The 20,846-nt window shown below is 31.8% G+C and overlaps 1 protein-coding gene across 3 annotated transcripts; it reads right to left on the reverse strand.

Moving 5' to 3' along the window:
- Window positions 1–400: 400 nt before the first annotated feature.
- LOC147066975 (thioredoxin-2-like) lies at window positions 401–17,249 on the reverse strand. Of its 3 annotated transcripts, none has more exons than XM_085954606.1 (3): window positions 17,191–17,249; window positions 3,346–3,543; window positions 401–1,724 (listed from the first exon to the last, which is right to left on the reverse strand). In XM_085954606.1, the coding sequence occupies exons 2-3, from the start codon at window positions 3,517–3,519 to the stop codon at window positions 1,575–1,577; spliced, it is 324 nt and encodes a 107-aa protein (XP_085810732.1). In that variant the 5' UTR covers window positions 3,520–3,543; window positions 17,191–17,249; the 3' UTR covers window positions 401–1,574. The 3 variants fall into 3 exon arrangements, with proteins under 3 accessions (XP_085810732.1, XP_085810733.1, XP_085810735.1); XM_085954607.1 differs by lacking the exon at window positions 17,191–17,249 and adding an exon at window positions 15,925–16,082; XM_085954609.1 differs by lacking the exon at window positions 17,191–17,249 and adding an exon at window positions 15,890–16,082 and having other exon boundaries at window positions 3,346–3,628.
- Between the last annotated feature and the right edge of the window lie 3,597 nt (window positions 17,250–20,846).

Below are 20,846 nucleotides of genomic sequence, written 5' to 3' on the forward strand. Positions count from 1 at the left end.
ATCATAGTTTATAACTTGCGTTTGAGTGATGACGAATTCGAATTTTTGGGCAAAACACAAAACTGTGATATTTTGTTTTCAGTACTAATAATTCAAAAATTATTTTACATGTAAATAATAATAGCATGAGGCAACCAACAATGCCACTCTGTGGACCACTCTCGGAGCAGAGGGCGAACAATGTCGAGAGATACACAGAGACTTAAAATGACTGTCTGCAAAGGGAGATAGGAATCAACATTCCTGGAAGACGGTTATGCAGTCGGCCATTAATGAATTAATTAAGCCAATTAATGACAAATGACTGTTGATGGAGTAATGGATCAGAAAATACTTCATTTCTAATGTGTGATTGCGATTTGGGTGGGAATATTTTGTGTTTCATAAAATAAAACCAGAGTTTTAAAAATTGTAACATTTATTGTGATAAAAAAAATCAAATATTACGCAACAAATGCTGTATAGTGCAAAGGTACAAAAGAATACAATGAATGAAACGTTTCCAATTCTTAATACATATATTCAATTACAAAATCCTTAATAATAGCAACAAAGTCTAGGGAGATTCGCAAAATAAACATTTTTCTCAAACGTCATGCGTAATATAAAACTGGTTATAAAAAGATTCCCATATTAAAAATACACCTTCACAACTGTAAACAAATTCATAAACTACAATGCTAAAAATATATTATTTATTTATTATGCAATGCAACTCTGTGAAAACAATTATGCAAGAAAGGCAGTGTTTAAAACAATTCTCCTATTGGTATTTAAATATTCAACTTGTATTATGTTGAGATTCGTATTGAACAAAGCGTTCTGAAATTATATAAAACTACACGTATACGCCAAACAACAATTCTTCTATTGGTATTTAAATATTCAACTTTTATTAGGTTGAGATTCGTATTGAACAATGCATTCTTAAATAGTGACAAAATTATAAAAAACTACACGTGTACGCCAAATGTTCCAGCCTTCACACGTATTTAAATCATAAAAAAATACCTATTATGTATGACAGTGACAAAACAAGAAATATCAGACATTATTCATTAGTAGTATTGGAAAATAACTATATTTAAATTTGAAGCAGAGTGTACAATCGGTGAAATGTATATATCGATAATCAATAACGTAAAATACACAAACACACAGTGAAGCGCAACAACAGGATAATTAATTTACGAGTTGTGAACATAGCAACCCACTAATCCCAATTATATTGTCAATCTAAACGTGTAGGCACCTTTCGAAATTCCCCATTATGGACATAGACCACAAATATCTGTTTAAAGTATCGAGATCGCATTAAAGTGATCTATACCTCTTTATACAAATGTTTATAATAAACATAATAATTAGTTCATCTGATTACAAACAATTGTATCCAGAGAAATGCATATAAGAAATTTATATTCAAAGGCAAAAAGGATATATTTGAGCTTACGATAAACAAATTTTAACAAAACATGATCAATACAAGATATATAAAGTGTAAACGAGTTGGAACATTTGGGTGGCGAGACACGACAAAGGCATGTGGCTGAACATTATTGGTTGGTATTGATTCACTTGTGCTTGAGGATGCACGTCCTGAGATTCTGGTAGTTGGCCCCGCTGAAGTTCTCCAATGACTTGCCCTCCTTGATCATGAAGAAGGTGGGCATGGAAGTGATGGCATACTTCTCAGTGATGTCGGGGCACTCATCCACATCAACCTACCGGAAAGAATATTTATGAATCTGGGTGTTATTTCACACATTTTAATCATTGTATGATGATAATTTTATGGTCCCTAAATAATAACATTGTTTACAATTGAAGATCCGTGAATGAGAACAGGATATAAACCAAAAAGTCTTAAAACGGTTTGTCAATAATTCAAAAGTGTCTTCTTAATAATATGTCCAGTGAAAGTGAAAATATGTTCAAGAATATGGAAGATAGTGACTCTCAGTACATTTTAGAAAGTGAGGAAGAAGAAATTAGTACTCCTCGTTGTCCTAGGAAGACTAAAAAACAACCGGCGAAAATGTTGATCCCCAAAATGAATAAAAATATTATTGATAGGTACTCATATTTTGTAACATTTTTACTTATAAGTGATAAAAAAACATTTATGAAAATAAATATGCCAAAAACCGGAATTAATATTCATTTACTTAGTATTTAAAAATAAAGTAATAAAATTGATATTGAAAACAGGATAAAGACCAAACACAATTTAATTGATAAAAAAACATGTATCTGCAAATATTTAATTATTTTTATTTTAAAATGTTCAAAGCCACTTTAACTATCATGTTACATTCACTTTTTGAATGATAGGATCACACAAAATTTTTAAATCAGTTTATAGGCTCTCCCGTAAAAATAAAATTGATATTGAAAACAGGATAAAGACCAAACACAATTTAATTGATAAAAAAACATGTATCTGCAAATATTTAATTATTTTTATTATAGCATGTTCAAAACCATTTTAACTATCACGTACATTCACTTTTTGAATGATAGGATCCACACATATTTTTGAAATCAGTTTATAGGCTCTCCTGTAAAATTCACTATTTGGTCTTTGTATAGTTTTCATTCTCATGTCTTCAATAATAATTGTTATAAATTAATATAAATCAATCAATTGATATAAAGAAAGCTAATTAGATTTATAAACGTCTACTATAGTAAGTTGTAAAGCTGGTTACAAGTGGGATGTCAATGTGCTAAACTATAATTTTGAGAATAAATCGTTTAAACATTCAATGTTATGAAACCACATCAACACTTTTAAAGAAAAAAAATGTAACTTAACATTGAAACAATAAAAATATTTGAAATTGGCGCACTTTTCCCGCACATCGCTGAATGCTTTTGCAAGAAGAACGGTCGGTAACAATGTTTTGGTTTTTTAATTATTGTTGCAAGCTGTTGAAGCATGCAAGGAGAAAAAAACGCATCATTAAAATCTGCTTTGAGTTTCAGTTAACAGCCATAAACCGGAGTAAAGAAATATGTATATGACTTCTTCCCAAGAGGAAATTGTTCAATTGGAATGCAACCTCAAAGTTGTAAGGTTGGTAAGGTAAGTTGAAGTTGTAAGGTTACTTACAACTTTGTTCGTTAAGGTGCAGGTGAGCAAATCTGAAAATGGCGCTGTAAGATTTTTGACTAACTAACTCAGGACCCTTGTACGCTAAATTGCTTGTGCGCCACACATTCCGATTAGCTACAGCAACTGACATAAGACCACACCTGAGGCAAAGATAATTTCACAATTTCATATACATATACAAATAAATCTTTGGTAAAATCTATTGTAAGATAATATAATCGGTGTACCTTGAGGACAATGAGGGAGCCACTGAACTCTGCAGCCAGCTCCTCCAGTTTGGGAGCGATGGTCTTGCAGGGGCCGCACCACGTGGCGAAAAAGTCAACCACCACCAACACGGTTCCTGCCTCCTTCAGCTTTTCCTGGAAATCATCATCGTCCTTGATGTGGTAAACGGCCATCTTTGATTAGTTGAGGGTTTGAATCTGAAATGAAACGACATAAGTAAAATTATTACTTTTTACAATGAAATAGATTAAGGGGGAATTTTCATATATCGTATAGAAGTGGCTGGAAGGTCTTCTCAATGGGAAGCAGTGCAAAAATCATGCTCTACTAACGGGTGACGTTCCCCCCTCTGATTTTTCTATTGTGTGCGCAAATGTTCACCATTTTTGTTCATAAATAAATGAACTCGTCAAATTATTATACTGCGAAAAAAAGTAATATGGAAGTAATTATTTTTATGTAAATTGCGTAATATTTTTAACCAATTTTGATTTTCCGATCAGACTTATCGATCCATGGCCCAGTAGGTGTCAACTAATACATATTTATATTTCACTAGCATTCAGAAATGATGGCAACAATGATTATTTCTCATTTACACAATAAATGAAGGGATAACGGGTTTTTACTTCTCTTCAAACCAAAACTGTCTTTGTGAGAAATGAGCCGTGATGAATGTGCAAAATGTTGTGGAAGTAATAAAATCTTTGTCATTGTTTACGTCTGTTTGTCGAAAATCTGGTATCGCACAATGCTTGCTACAAAATTTCTATATGTGAAGTTTGCAAAGATTTGTGCGGACAAGCTGTTACAATTGTGTGCGCACACCTACGAGAGAATGTGGCTGAGGGGTTTAGGACGATTTGGTGTTGCCATTTAGAAACCACCGACAGGACTGCATTATTCGGCGCAGAAAAGACAAGGAGCCACTACCATAGATGAAAAATCGTCATTCGTAATGGATGTATGGAGTTGTTTTTGTAAATATAATAGGTATGTATTTAATTTAAATGTCAGAAATGAAAATAAGTATTATACAGTCTATCCGCTGTAAGACATCATTTAGCCAAATTGGAAATGCCATCAGTTTATTTTTCATTGTGCGTATTCATGTATCTTCGGATGGCAAAAAGCAATACATTGACAATTATTTCTAAGATAAATGATCACGTAAAACATTGAGAAATACGTACATAGCAGTGTACACCCTTAATTCAACGAAAACAAAAAAAGTATGAATGAAAAAGTGTGCAGTATTTTGTCGAATCGCCCATAACATACCAAAACTATAATGGTTTGGTTTATACAAGGTCTAATTAATTTTTAAAAACTAACCAACACCATCTGTAAATTGTAGTCTTTGTTCAATAAATAATAAACAAATACGAATTACTGACAAAGTAACGCCCTACCTCCGCCCTTCGCCACTGGTATATACTAACCTGACCTAACCCAACCAAAGTTGGTTTGGAATACTATGGTATTTAAATTAGATTGAGTATAGTCTGCATTAATTTAAAAAAAAATGTGCTTCAGCTCACCAAAAGCCATGTCACAGTAATCTGAACTCATAGAGTATGGGAATTATAATAATAGTAATGCACTTCATATAATTTGGTTATAAGTGGCCATGTCGAGAAAAGATAACAACCAAAAAAATAACACCTGAACATGATATAATTTAAGAGAAAAATTGCCACAACCACAGCTATCTTATCTGTTAATTGCAATACTTGTTTTTGTAATACAACATAATTATAATATAAATAATGAACACTATAACGAAATGAGCTGTTTACACATATTATTATAATATACTGATAAAAGGGAACACAAATCAATCAAATCAAAAAAGGTAATGACCTTCTGGATGTAGTTGTAAGAAGGTACAATTCTCGAGTGTGAAGAAATATGGGATAGAAGTAAAGAATGTTTATGTATTAAAGTTTACGTAAACGCAATGCACATTCACTATTGGGAATATTTGGGTCGAGTCAAAAACTGCTGTCAAAGTCTTGGTCGATGGCAATTCGATTTCGTATTTCCTATCAATCTGTTCTGTGACTGACACCAACAAAAGTAACCCCCTTCGGCGATCAGGATGAAACCAGCTTCTGGTTGTCTCATAACCAACAAATAGCTTCAATTCAGTTAAGAATAGTAAAGTTTTACGTGATTCATGTATATGTGTAAATTAGCATTTAAAGTATTTGTAAAAAAAAAATATGGTTGTACATAATTTTGTGGGTCCCTATAAAAAGTCGGATCTGCAAAATGTTATTTTTCAGTACGAGCAATCAAAGATGTTTCATGAAATATCCTTTGTGACCTATTGCTTGCCTTAATGAATAAAAATACGGGTTATAGAAACTTTTCTAAACGTTTATAAAAACATCCGTCTGTCCGGTGAACATAGCAGCAACTATCAGATCCGACGCATCTTGCTCACCCACGCCCAGTCAACAATGTCGGTTGGTAAGAACCGACATTGTTATTCGGACACTCTCGGTAGATCCGTCATTTTTAACTTGATTATCTCGAAATTTTTCAAACAAACAAAAAAAATTGTGATTGTGGTATAAATGTTTAAAGTGTTTCAATAACTTTGACGTAATAATCCGAAAATGACAAAATTTCAGATCCGACTTTTTTAATAGGGACCGACGATTTGTTCTCCATGCGTTCGCGTTCGTGAAAAGGTATTGTGGACTCAGTCCCTGTCACACAGGGCCTCTCATTTGTAAAAGGGGTTTGTCAGTCATATTCATTGAACTAAGAATACAATTTGCAGATAGTGCCGGTTAATTTTTAAAATTTAATTAAACCTTGTCTAAAGTAAACCATAATAGTTTAGTTATGCTATGAGAGATCCAACAAAAATAGTGCACATTTTTTCAGTCACATTAATTTGTTTTCGTTGAATTAAGAATACAATACGATGGTGTCGGTTAATTTTATAAAATCATTCATTCAGCCCTGCTTAAACGAAACCACATTCGATAAAAAATATTCTTCTATCTATAAAATATCTAAAATTATATATGGTTTAATGGTGTATTTTTAGATATTCTATAAACGAATATTTTTTTACTATAATCTACAATGGCTTGGATTAGGCAGGGTTTAATTGAATTTAAAAATCTAACACTATCTTCACATTGTAGTCTTAGTTCAATTTGAAAAAAATACGTTTCGACTGACAACGTTTAGTGTGCACTATTTAAGTTGGATCGGATGCTAACAGCCAACCTCCTCCTTTCGCCATTGGTACATTGTAATAATATAACGGAGGGAAAAGGAAATGGATTTCGAAATTGTATATATTTTCGTGTTTAGAAACTTGTATGTATGCAGTTCGCCGTAACACACTTCACCGTAAAATGTTGTATCGGAAATATATAACCGTATATTAAGAGCATACATAGTAAAACAGCAAATAATTTTCAACAGTAGGTGGGACGAAATTTTTCACTCGTCCCCAATTGGCGACCGACAGTCGAGGTGTGTAAGCACATCAATTTGTTTTGTGATGGCGTCGGAGGAATATATTCTTAAATCGTGTAAAGATGACTAAAAAACGTTACCCATTTACTTGAAAAAGAAAATATGTCAATGAATACACTATTATTATTACTAATATAACAATAACATAACATTAAATGGACGCGTGTTGAGTTTTTATGACAAATTATATTTCATTCGGCTCGCGTCATTTGCACAATCCGCACATAACCTAGTCATGATCTTTTTAGACCATGCCTCAACTGAAGTATAGCCTTAAAGACTGTCCAACCTCTTTGGATCGTATAGTACTGACATAAAATACATGTCTAAATAAAATACGGTTCTTGTCGGTTTACACTTTACAAGTTCACAGGAAGCCAGCAGCAAACAAATTGTGAAAATAGTCAATATACTGAATTATTTGTTAGGTTAGGTTTTCATTCATGAATTCATGAATTTTGCCAAAATCAACTATAAAAATTGAATTAATGTTCATATTGAATCTAATAAAATTGGAGACCGTATAGTATACGGACGTCTCTTTTCGATAAGAAAGCTCACGGCGAACTATGCTACGGTGAAATGTTCTACGTACAATTTACATGTAACTATTTATTTTATGACTTATTTGAGTACTTAATTGACAATTAAACAAAAAATTTATTCGCAAAAAACTGTTTTTTTTTTGTTACAAATTTAAGTTAAGGAATTGAAAAAAAATATTATCTAAGAATGTTAAAAACAAAGTTCAGCAACAAATCCAGTAACTTGGAATTTTAAAAAATTAAAATAAGAAAATCACTTTTAAATTTCATTACAAAATGTAAAAATAAAATTATAGGAGTGGCAGATCATTTAAATTTACATAAACAGTCATCTTTTCAACATAACTTTGTTCCTTTCATGGAATTTATATTATAAATGGATCCCTTTGATATACCACTTCTGAAGGTTGAACACCACTGCATTAGGAAATGAGTGAGTGACCACCGTTCTGTAGTGATAATGTCACCCCATCAATTTTCCGTTTAATTCACAAGTTCTGTATAAAAATAGATGATATCACTGCCCCATTTAAACAAACATGCAGACAGGTGTGGTAAGGGGAGAAGTTTTAGAGGTTACTGAGAGGGGAGTTGTCAAAAATGGACATTACTTTCGGGCTAATGTATTGAAATAGTGTTTCCCAGACTTGCATGTTATTAAATTTGAAAATTTACCTATTTTGTTTTTTTGGGTCTTCTGAGTTACCAACTTAAAATGTTATGTATGGAAAAGGTTTTTTCATCCATGTGAATATGATAATATAAATATAATTTTTTAGGTACTCGTCCGATTTTCAACATTATAATATTCCTGACTATAAATTAATATAATACAATTACTACAATTGTGACGCTAAATTTCAAAACCCGCTTTCACACTTTTTTGAAATAATTAAGATATATATGGATTCGTTTTTAAAATCTCTACATGAAAATTTTATCGCCTCTTTTTAAGTCCGCTACGATTGACTGTCATTTATGAAACAAAATCAATACATCTATCAATTTCCACTATAACATTACTTGTAACATTCAAAAACCTTTTTAGTTCAAAAAGTTTATAAAGATTTTCCCAAAATAATGAAAAAGTGTTATAGTGGGTTTTGAAATTTAGTGACACAATTATTGAAGGAAAATAATTTTGACCTCAGAAACATATTATCATATTAGAAAAAAATCTTTCATATAATTATAATCATTTGCTCTAACTTATTTTCAAGGATTTCTTCCATGTATATTTGATGTTTATCAAAATAAACCATTCTTATATCTTGAATTAAAAAAAAATACTGTAATTACAGAACAGTTAGTAAACACTCGTAATTTACGTAATTTATGAGTTGATGATAAGTCACCAGTCTTGGTTGTTGTTAAGCGTATGACTATGAAGTCACATAGCACTCGTTTTGCCTCTATTTAATAGACTAAATAGTTTAAAAAAAAAAAGTTTAACTGCACACTCCCTTCAAATCTTTCGAGTACCGCAGTTTAAGGGACACTGTATTCATACAACAAAACAACCAATTGAATTATTAACACTCCCGTTGCCACGATGGTCTCGCAGTTTAGAAATGACCTTAAATCATAGATACCCCACTTATTATTATGTATATAAACGTCTACTTTTAGCTATTTGTAGATAAAATATTTAGGCATAAAAAGAAAAATATATAGGTGGTTGAATTGAATGTTTTATATGTAAAATTAATCATTTTTCGAAAGTCTAATCAATATTTTGATAAGACAGTGATAGGGCTATCTAGAAAGATATACGTTAGAGAAACGCGCATAATAGTAATGTAAACATGAGACACTATTTTAAAATGTCATTTGTTAGTCAGAGATAGAAATGTATGTCTTTGTTCAACATAATTCTGTGAATAATGCAATCAGTTATAGCCTCCCATAATATATCGAACCTTGAAGTATACATTGTTCAAATACATCTGACGATAAACGCCAAAGCAACCCTTAACGCAATGTTATTAGTGTTCATTTTACCGTGTTAACTTCGCTACATGTGGCGTTTATTCATAAACAATTAACGAAAAGGATCCAATGCTATTGACCATTGTCTAGTCAAGTCATAAAACCTTTTTTCCCGGATTTAGAATACAGACCCTTGCTACAAGGTTTGTAAAGATTACATCAGTTTGTGGGACATAGGCAATTGAAAAAAATTCTCGAGCGGGCTAAATAAAAACAGCACAGCATGTGGCGTGGCGTATTCACATGTTCTACATGTTTATACTATTATCATATTAGGCAATGCAATATGTTAAATATTGGCAAGGGTAATATTATTTCATTCTGTTTTAGAATTTTAGGAAAATAATACAATGCGATAAATTTCATAATATTGATGTACCTACCCATTCAAATGTTGTATTCAAACCCAAATATTAAACCCGTTTAAATAAATACCTGCATTGAAATCAGACAGCTACAGAAAATGTAGGTATGTTCTAATGACTAGCATCAATAATAATATATTTGTATCTATAGTTAACTGTAGCTTTGTAAATTGCGGTGCGGTGCGGTTAATACGATATTCTAAAATATCCTTTTTTTGACGATATTACTAATACCTACCTATATTAGTTTTTTTTAATTATAAAAGATTATAAATGAGACATTATTTTGTTGGTCCATGGTTGAACCGTAATAAATTGTATTGTCGTCGTAAATCACTAATAATAGCTTTCATCCGAAAATAATAATGAGTCAGCAAATGCAATTTAAGTGCAACTAGGTAGTACACGTGGAGTTTCTTTTGTTTATGAAGTAGACACACAGTTGCAAAAAATATTTTATAGTGTTTGCAGCATTTTTATTTTTTAATTATATTTTATAGTGTTTGCAGCATTTTTATTTTTTAATTTTACAAGTACCAATAATAAAATTATAAAGTATGTACCTACTTACATACCTAATATGTAAATAAATAATCATAGTGAACCTGTTGTGTTTACATGATATTGTGTTATAATATTATATATTATTATTAACTATATATAATAATATGTCCATAATATCGGTGGATTGTATGTAGGTACAAGAAATTCATATTAAGATTACTGAATCATTCTAATTTCATAAGTACTTACCAAATAATATTATTATATAAATAAATATTATCATACTCAATCTGATGTAGGTATATACATAATAATATACTATTATATTATTTCTCAGTGGTGAAGTGTGGAGGTAGACTGTTAAGATCCGACATAAATAGTGCATTGTGAGTCATACGTACCTATTTGTTTTTATTGAACTAATACTACAATAATTTACATAATATGGTGTTATATAGTTTTTAAAAATCAGATAAACCCAGGCCGAAATAAAACCATAATAGTTTCGGTACGCTTTGGGCAATCCTACAATTTTGTGCTCACTTTTTCATTCATACTTCTCTTTTCGTTAAATATAAAATACATATTATTATTACACGTCATGTTGTTGGTATTTTTTAACTCTTCAAGTGAAGTGCCTAGTTTCAGAAGCCCTAAAAAGGTTTTCATAAAATTTTGAGTTTGATATATATTTAGATATATGTTTTTGTCCACTATATATTGGACAAAATGTAAGCAATAAAACTTAATGTGTTCATTAAAATATATCGAAGCCAATATTATTTCATAATATGCTAGGTATCTATTATTTTATGTGGCGAACGTAATAACGAACGCCTGCACACGTGTTATTCTACCTTACAACACCCTCGTCCGCTTCGGATGAATTAGCCATCCCCACTCTCCGTGAAATGACAGCGTGTGTTCGTTGTTCCATTTAAAACAGATCGAGACACACCGTGGTTTGGTTATGACGTACATTTATCGATGTCCGATTATTATACACGATATTAAGATAATTGCATGTGATATACACAGAATAACATGTTAAACGATGACTAAATAGTATTTAAAAACATACTTTACCTTTTGAAGCAATCAATTAGCTTTTAAAATGCCTTAAAATGCCAAATTTCTAGCGGGACACTGAGTGGACGGCATGGGAACGGGCGTAATTTTTTTACCATGGTAAGGGAAAGGTTAATAAGTCTCGGTCAATAATTCAGTGGGAAAAATTTGGAGGGCCATGGCAAAGGGGTGTGTTTTCAAGTAACATTACAACAATGAATTGTTATAATATATTTTACTTCCAATTGGCTAAATTACACGGAACAAACCACCAGTGGCGAAGGGTGGAGGTAAGCTGTTAATATCCGCCATAAATATTGCACACGAAACTTTGTTTATATAAAACGTATTTGTTTTCATTGAAATAATACAACAATTTACAGATGGTGTATGTTAGTTTTAAAAATTCAATTAAACCTTGCGAAAACCAAGCCATATTAGACAATGGTCAAAAAATCCTCGTCTATCTATAAAATATCTAAAATTATGCAATTAAATGATACGTAACTTTGGATATTTTATAGACAGAATAATATTTTTTATCTATTATAGTTTGGTTTAGACAGGGCTTAATGAATTTAAAAAATGAACCAACAATATGTGTAATATGTATTCTTAATTCAACGAAAACGAATAGGTATGAATGAAAATGTGTGCACAATTTTGTCTTATCACCCTAAATATACCAATACTATTATGGTTTGGTCAGTGCTCGAAATGGAAAATTTCACGAACAGGAACGCTCGACAATTTTCCAAAAATGTGTGATATTAGATATAATAATATCTGTAATATAAAAATATCTTTTACTTTTACATGATGTACTTTTTTTATCATCATCTTCGCCCAATACGCTATCGGCTATAACAATTAGTGGTAACATACAAATATAGAGTCATTTTAGTTTACGAAATCGTTTTCTAAAAAATACATTAATAATTATACAAATATAAATAACTAAACGTATATGAATCTAATTGGAGTGGGAAACATTATTAAAATACACGAAACAATAGACAAACTAATCACAATTTCCCATTGGTTTCGTTAGTAGTTTGAATAAAAATATGCAACTAAGAGTGGATAGAAATATGAGTGAAGATTCTTCGGTTTAAACAAAATACATGCCGCTTTTTTCAAAGCTCTGATTTTTCGTAAATTCGAAATATTTTGATTATGGTAAACTATTTTTTAATCAAATCAAAATCCATCGTATACGAAAAAGCAAGGGCATGGTTTTAAATAAATTAATTTAAAAAGTATGTAATACGCAAGATTTACAAATGTAGCATTATTTATTAAATATGAATCATTTTAAACAACCTCAGAAGTGTAGGTACATATTATTAGAAAAAAAATATTTACATCATGTGGACATGTAGGATAATTTATTCTAATAGGTTTCCAATGTTATAGAAATTGTTATATACAGGGAAATTTTTCATATATTTATCCTATTGGATTCTGATTGATTTATTTAAATATTTTTATTTCGTATTGTACCTTAAACAATACAATTTTTTTTAACATGCATACGATGTTCACGAATATGTATCTATATTAATTATGGAATTATTTGATTTAAGTTATTAAATCTATTATAATATTAGTTTAACCATCAAAAACACAGTTCATTCAACCCGAAAAATATCCATATAAAATTAAAACAATAAAAATATATGATAGAAGATAAAAAACACAACTCAAAATTATTAAATTTGGAAAAATAAGGAGTCTAATTTTGTCGCTTCCTCTGATGAAAACGCTTATCATTGGCTGCATACAACTTAATATTGATAAACGACCAATGAACGACCTCGATTGCATTATGAAATACAAAAACTATGAACGCGTCAAACCCATGTAAATTTCGCTAACATAATAATATGATAAATGGACAATTCGGCCAATTATGGTTGTCTCGATACAAAATTTAAAGTTTCATTACAAAAAACAATTGCCTACCACTGCAGTAAAGATAATATATGTATTGAATGTGTTTCATTTAAAAATTTAAAAGTTCCAGTGTGCATTATAACTATTACGTTATTAACTCACTATATTTAGGCATGTAACTTAACCTTAACTGTATTAAAATAATATGTTTGAACTTGCAAAAAAGTAAGTGTCTCGTTTTATAAATTAATAATACAGTAAATCTACATTCCAATGTAAAATAGCTTCCAACATTTCCTTACAATCATAAAAACCTTTTTTTTCAAAATACATTATTGTCCCATAGGACAATGCAATAAATCTTACTTACCCCAGTGCATTTCTTTGTATACAATTTTATTGTTTTATCACCATTGACGCAAAAGAGTAATATGTCTATTGGTGCATTCAAGGCCAAATTCGTTGAAAAAAGTATTGTCTTGAAAAAAGGTTATTTCTCAAATACGCTGTCTTACACTTACTCTATCACTATTTCAAAAAAACTTAAGTAAATTATGTACGGGTCATAGAAAATCCAGTGGTTCTAAACCAGTAAAATTATTTTTTAATAAAAAAAATATTTATGTTTTTGTACCTTTGTACCTATCAATTCATTTTCGTAAATTTTAAATCTAACCCGGAACGTAATAATATTAAGTATAACGCTTGAGGATTTTACTAGACGACTCGCTGTCCGTCGGATATTTAACGAACGGGTACGCCATTTTCGAGGTTTTAACGAACAGGAACGCCATCCTTAAGAATCCCACGAACAGGAACGGCGCTCCGGGGCGTTCCGCTCCATTCCGAGCGCTGGGTTTGGTTAGGCAGGGCTTAATTGATTTTTAAAAACTAACCTACAACATCTGTAAATTGTAGTCTTAGTTCAATAAATATAAATACGTATGGCTAAGAAAGTTTGATGTGCACTATTTTTGTGCGGATCTTAACAGCCTACCTCCACCCTTCGCCACTGCAAGCCACTGACTCGCACCGATTATCAGGTCTTTCAGTTTAAGGCTGGGACAAGACAGGTTGCAGTCATAAAAATAGCATTGTATTATTTCAATCTGATGTAAATTTCGGCGTCGATGGCAACATATTACTTTTGCATTTTAGGTTTGTTCGACGATGCCATAGAGTAAACACTAGACAGTTGTAAGATTAAAATCAGGATTAATATGACAAGGCGCACTTTTGAAATAATGAAACATCTTTTCCGCGATCGAGCATCACAGCTATGGACAGTCGATGAAGGGACAATAAGAAGACTGGAGGCTTTCGAGATGTGGCTGTATCGGCGTACCATGAAGATATCCTGATGATAACATTACTAATAAGGGGTTTTTTAAATGAGCCAATAAGACAAGAGAACTTATAACTACAATTAAGCGCAGAAAAGCAGCATACTTCGGCCATTTTTTCCGTAATGAGAAGTATGATATACTCCAAACCATAAGGAAGAGAAGATAGAGGGCAGCAGAAGCGTACATAAAAGAAGATTCTCCGTAAGTGTTGAAGTCCGAAGGTGTTGGGGAACTGATAAGATTAGCCTACGATAGGGAGATATACTACAAGTTGGTCGTCAACCTTCGATAGAAGATGGCACCAAGAGAAGAAATAAGGATTATCACCATTTCCAGGCAGCACAAGCGTGGAGGTGGAAAACCACCACGCTCGGCCTGAAGTTTTCTAAGAATTGGCAATTTCAAATTTTCAATTAACGATTATTGGATCGAAAAGCCGATGCGCCGACAGAAAAAGGTATTTATTATAATTGTCTACATAGAATAAACTTTTTTCGTAAAAAAAAAACATAAAAGCTCGTGTCCACCTCTGCGGCACAATTAGCCAATTTACAATACAACCATTATGGTAAGATATTTTCCATTTGTATTTTCTCACACACACGCCTGTACACCGATAGTGACGTATACATTTTTTATAGCTTTCTTATTAGGACTTTCAACCACTGATTACCTTCAATGCGGTTAGGGATTACATGCATGCGCCTCTAAATCTGTGAAGCGGTGTAGTGAATAAGTTAAATTCACAAATAACAATCAATTTCACAACAAAAATATGAAAACAAGCCAACAATATTATTGATTAAATAGGGATAATGTTATACTTAGAAAAAAACTTTAAAAATAAATCCAGCTTAGTGGCTCTCCACTTTGGCCCACCGGTTGAGAATCACTGACATAGCAGTGGTGCTATGTCTGGTGGACAATTAATAGATTTATGATAAGACGAATTATTACCGAAGCCCAAGATACTAGCAGACTCAGATAACACACCGTTGCAAGGGAACATTTAAAAAAATGTTTTCAACCCCTGATATGAATGCCAACATACATTTAATTATGTATGTCTGTGGTTAAAATAAAATCAATATTCCTAATCAGTTGCTTTCAAAAAAAGAATCGAATCAAATAGAACAATAGTGGTTAGCCATGTCCGTTAAAACGATCAATATAGTTTGCTACATAAGCAGCCAACACATTTTAACGCAATCACATTGAATCTAGGAAAATTACAAGTGTGTGTAATATATTATTATTCTTGTTGGCACGTAATAGTAAATGGAATGCGTGCAATTCAATTTGCCGTTGGTAAATTTAACGACATACATTTTTATGAATCGAACAGGATAAAAATGACTCACTGATGTCTAAAATTAATCCATCAACTCAAAGAGCTATTCGAAATGTTACGCGAAATAAACTAACAACTGCGTACAGTTTATAAAATAATTGCGAATTTGAAGGCAATTGTACGAGTAAACAAAAAAACTACGACATTCTTAACGCGCGTATCAAGGTTGCACGAAAGATCTTTTTACGTGTCCAAGATTCGTATTTCGTAATGAATGAATCAGCAGAATTATTGTCTCGAAACCTGATTGATTCATTGGAATACGGCAGCCGGTAGCTGACTGCGAATCATACTCATTTCGCGATTATGATGTAATTTTTCGTCATCGACCGATTTGAAAATGATACCGGCTGACCGGTACTAGGATGGGATTAATCACAACTACAATCACCGTCGCGGAACAAAATAAATTATACATAGGTACATTTTTTTTGAAAAGCAAGGTAATCTGTAATTTCAGTAGGTACCGAACAAATTTAATAAAAAAAACATCGTGCTATTTTGAAATAAACTGTTATGATCAAGTTAGTAATATGATTATGCATATTGTTCAACTAAAATAACACCATTATTGTACAAAATGTATTAAAAGATATAGTGTAACTGTTGGTGTCTCAATTATGTTGTCACGTTCATTTTAAGTTTGGTTACAAATGGGTTTTTAATTACCGCGAATCGATCATAAAAATCAGCGGCAATGATATTAAATTACGAATCACTAGTGTAATGTTTGAAGCCCCATCACTAATGGTAACAATAAGCTGTCAGATACGGCACGTTTTAACTAGGTTACGAGCCTTCATAATTATTATAAGTGTAAAGCGTCGATTTTAATGAAAATTTCAAAATAATGAATGTTCTTTTATAATGTAAAGAGTGTATTTTAGCATTTAGTCATTTTATCTATCGAAAACCGAAATAGTTGAAAGGAAAATAGTATTTTAGGCGCAGCACGTAATGTCAAAATAAAAAAATAAGGACGGGAAGATTCACATTTTAGAATAAATTAAAAACAAATCTGTTAAAAATTATACTAACGTCGGTTTGGATACAAGCTCTGTAACGTGTTATATCGAGTTAATTATCTGTAGTGAAGTTGATCACTATTAATAACAAAAAATCAAGGTCAACCAGAAAAAACCGCAAATTTACAGGCACGTTATTTGATTTTAACTTTAATAATTACACGTGGATTGTAAATTTTTTTTAGGCAGTTTAAAATGATGGGTAAATTATGTGACAATATATTAAATAACAGTAGGATAAACAAACATACCGACAATGAAAGCACTAAGTTCAGCCGTCAAACCGGCGCCGCTGAAACAATTGGAATACGAAAATGGAGAAGGAAAAGCCGAGCCAAAAGTGAATGGGCGCAGGGTGTTGCCGACATTAAATATTCAATATCCTTAAAAAAATTAATCAACCAAATATCTTAAATCCAATTATCTTAACATCCACCAATCATATTAAATCTATTCGATGAAAATATTAAATTAATATTTAAGTACACTCGTTTAGTGAAAGAGATTATCAGCTATTTTACAAATTAACTGGTTTGTAATCGAAGATTATTTCATGTTTATTTTAGCATGCCGACATAACTAAATTCCTCATACAGAAGAATGTTTGAATTAAATAAACCGCGAATTTTCGAATGCCATACGAGCCTCAGCTGTTATTAGTAATCTTTATTTATTTTATTATTATTAAGAAAAGATTTATTTTCGTTGTTAAATCCCTTTATTTTATTTAAATGCCGTAATATAAAATTTGTACTATAACTTATACGAAATACCTAGTAAACTTAAATAAAAATTTTAATCCATTATCTGCCAAGAAAAGTGTAATTTACTTTCCCTTCCATCACGACTTTTTATACTCGTTATGTGAACATATACCGTGGCCTAATAAGCGTCTTTCAAAGTTGTGATGAAGCCAGTGTCCTCAAGAGAAATCTCACAAAAACCTGCAGAAATTTCGTAATATTCAACTCGAGTACTAAATTTAATGGCTGGAAGACTTCGAAAACAGGTGTGTCCTGACTCTCACTTATGAGCTGAATAAAACAGAAGCCTCTTCAAAATTTAGTGCTCTTCTTAGATCAAGGTCATCTGTCATCCGCAACGGTAGTACCACAGTTAACGTCAAAGATATTGTCACTTTATCTAAGCACTTCCTTGAATGACAAATTATCATCACAGTGACTGCAGTCAAAGTCACCTACCTCTCTACCTACAGTCTCTCGGTTCACCGGTATCAATCGGCTCTGATGTTCAGAGCTCTATGAATAAGAATATTAAAAAGAAAAATCGCAACCACATTCATCCGATACGTAACACTATTGATACTTTTCTTTCGATACCGATCGATACTTGTGAGTGAAAATATTTTGGCACCTGATACAGGCGGGCTTCTCCCGGTGTAAAATAATCATTTAGTACTCATAAGTCGAAACGTAACCCTGACCTCTAGAAACGGCTTCATAAAACATCTAATCTCATCCTAATCCCATCAATCTAATGCTCAACTACGTAATTTTTTTTATTCATAAGTAAAGGCCTTCGTCCGGTGTGTGAAAATCATATACTGGGCGGAGGTGTAATTAAGATAAATTTAATTTGATTTAAAAAGTATAAATGATGATGGATGAGAGAGATAATTTTAAGACTAAATATAAGTATTCATATATAATAAATTTTGCCGCGCTTGCCGGCAACTTTAAAATCTCCACGCGCCTGCGCCGGGGTGGTCCTCGTGATTCGTCAAATCAAAAGCATCACGCGATAAAATTTGGCCAATCACGAGGGTCCTTTTTGCTGGACGGCGTGGGTACGGGGAATTTGAAAAAGAAAAAGTCAGTAAGCGTCCTTTGTAAACCGTGTACGGACTTGCGTAACTAATTGTAAAAACAAAATATGTAAAGGACTACAAAGTAACGTTGTCCAACCAAATATTAAAATATATAACGCTAAGACCGCACGAGAAAGACTTAGTGTCTTATTTAATTTTACCAACATATCTAAATCCTTTTTTTTTGTGAATCCGGGGTTCGATGGACACCTGAGCTAGCCGCTGGAACCCCGGGCATCTCACACCGATACGACACCGACACTTTTTCTTTTGATATGACAGGCCGAAAGAAGATTCCTTCGCTAAAATTTGGATCAACGCATCTATTCAATCAGGTCGTCGCCTAAATGCGCGGAACTTGTAACTCCATATTGACCAATTTTACAGGGGGAAGAAGAAACTGTTTTAAAATAAAATTGACAGGTTTAGGAAAATTTTGAAAAAACACTATTAGTATTTTAATGTTATAAATGCGTAAATCTGGTCATTTTTATTTGAGCTGAGAGTTACAATGTTTGAATTAAAATAAACAGTACCAAGTTTGTTTACATTATGTTGGAAAATTAAATAAAATTGTATAAATAGGGGAAATAAGCATTGCATAAATGAACGAAAATAGATTTACAGAATTAAAGTGTATTTAAGTTAGCTTTCAAATGGCAGATTAGTATATTATATTAGTGATAATCGGCCTCCATACTTGCTTTCAATGGCTGAAGGTATTTTGTACTTATTTAATTTTATTTTAAGCCTATAAAGCTTTCTTGATATAGTTGAGGGAGGCTGTCAAAGAATTTCGGTTGCATAATAGTAGGTACTTTAATTTATTCATCACTAAAACACAGCTTGAAATTAATATTTCCATTAATTCCATCCATTATATTGCAGTGCTCGAATATTAGTTACGACTTTGTCTTCTAGTTTTCCTCCTGGTCGTATGGATTTGTAAAATTTAACATTATTTTTTTTAAAAAAATGATGCTACTCGTATAAATAAATGTGACATGTATGCTTAGGTTTTTTCCTGGCTTCATTAAACGCAGTTACATAATTAGCATGAACAATTTTTTTTTTGATTTCTCAATCTCTTCAATTACTGAGCGCATCGATCAACCTCAATTTGAGTATGGTCCTTCTCCATTTTTTATTATACAGTGGTGATATTATGTGGCATTGCAATATTTAATAAAGCATTAGCGAGTACTACATATTTTTCTGGTTTGTAGCTCCATCACTATACAGAATAATGGTTTTATAGTCGTCAGAAAGAGGTAGAAAAGGAAGAATTAATTGACTTATTACACTAGAAAGCTAATTTGTAATAACCCCACATTCGACTTCAATCCAAACACAGCAATGACCACCAATCGTTTTTGGTTGTAGAGGGTAAAATTATGAATGCCAAGTTTTGTTTTAAAATATGCGCTGGAAACATTATGCCTGGTCCACACGGAAAACAAGTCGCGCGACAACTTGTTAAATTTTAGGACAAGCATGATAATTATCGTAAAATTTCTTAAGCAATTATGATAATTATCGTAAAATTTAACAAGTTGTCGCGCGACTTGTTTTCGGTGTGGACCAGGCATTAGATTTTGGATATAACGAAACACATTGTAAGTACATTGTAAACACATATTTTTCAGTAATTTTGTCAGATTCCTTTTCACTTCTGCCGTATTTTCTCTTTTCTTGCTGAACAAGGTGTACAAGTCTATCTAAATTATTTATTTTGTATGCTGTGCATACTTCGCATTTATATATTTCTTACACTGAAATAGTTTTCAATTCAGGTATTCAACTTTCTGACTCAAATTCCCATACCTACTATGTTTAAAATGTTTATTTGTCCCTAAGGTCAAAATCAGTGTTTCTAAACTTTTTTACATTTGCGGACTACTGAACATATCAGAGACGTTTTATGCACCGCTAACTCATAAAGAAAACATTATTTATAATATAATAGCGTACGATCGCAGTTGATTTTGTCACGTAATCCATTAATATATTTTAAGAACAAAATTTTTATATTTATATTTTTATATTTAATATTTTAAGAACAAAAACACAATGCTCAAA

Source organism: Rhyacophila brunnea, unplaced genomic scaffold (genome assembly GCF_057557595.1).
Source record: "Rhyacophila brunnea isolate RB1 unplaced genomic scaffold, BYU_Rbru_1.0 scaffold_4, whole genome shotgun sequence".
Taxonomy (NCBI): Eukaryota; Metazoa; Arthropoda; class Insecta; order Trichoptera; family Rhyacophilidae; genus Rhyacophila; species Rhyacophila brunnea.

Excerpts from the sequence above, each read along its gene's own strand:
- LOC147066975 (XM_085954606.1), bottom strand. The coding sequence starts at position 3,519 with ATGGCCGTTTACCACATCAAGGACGATGATGATTTCCAGGAAAAGCTG. Across the intron at positions 1,725-3,345 it reads GCTCCCTCATTGTCCTCAAG|GTTGATGTGGATGAGTGCCC; the intron begins GTACACCGATTA and ends TCTTTCCGGTAG.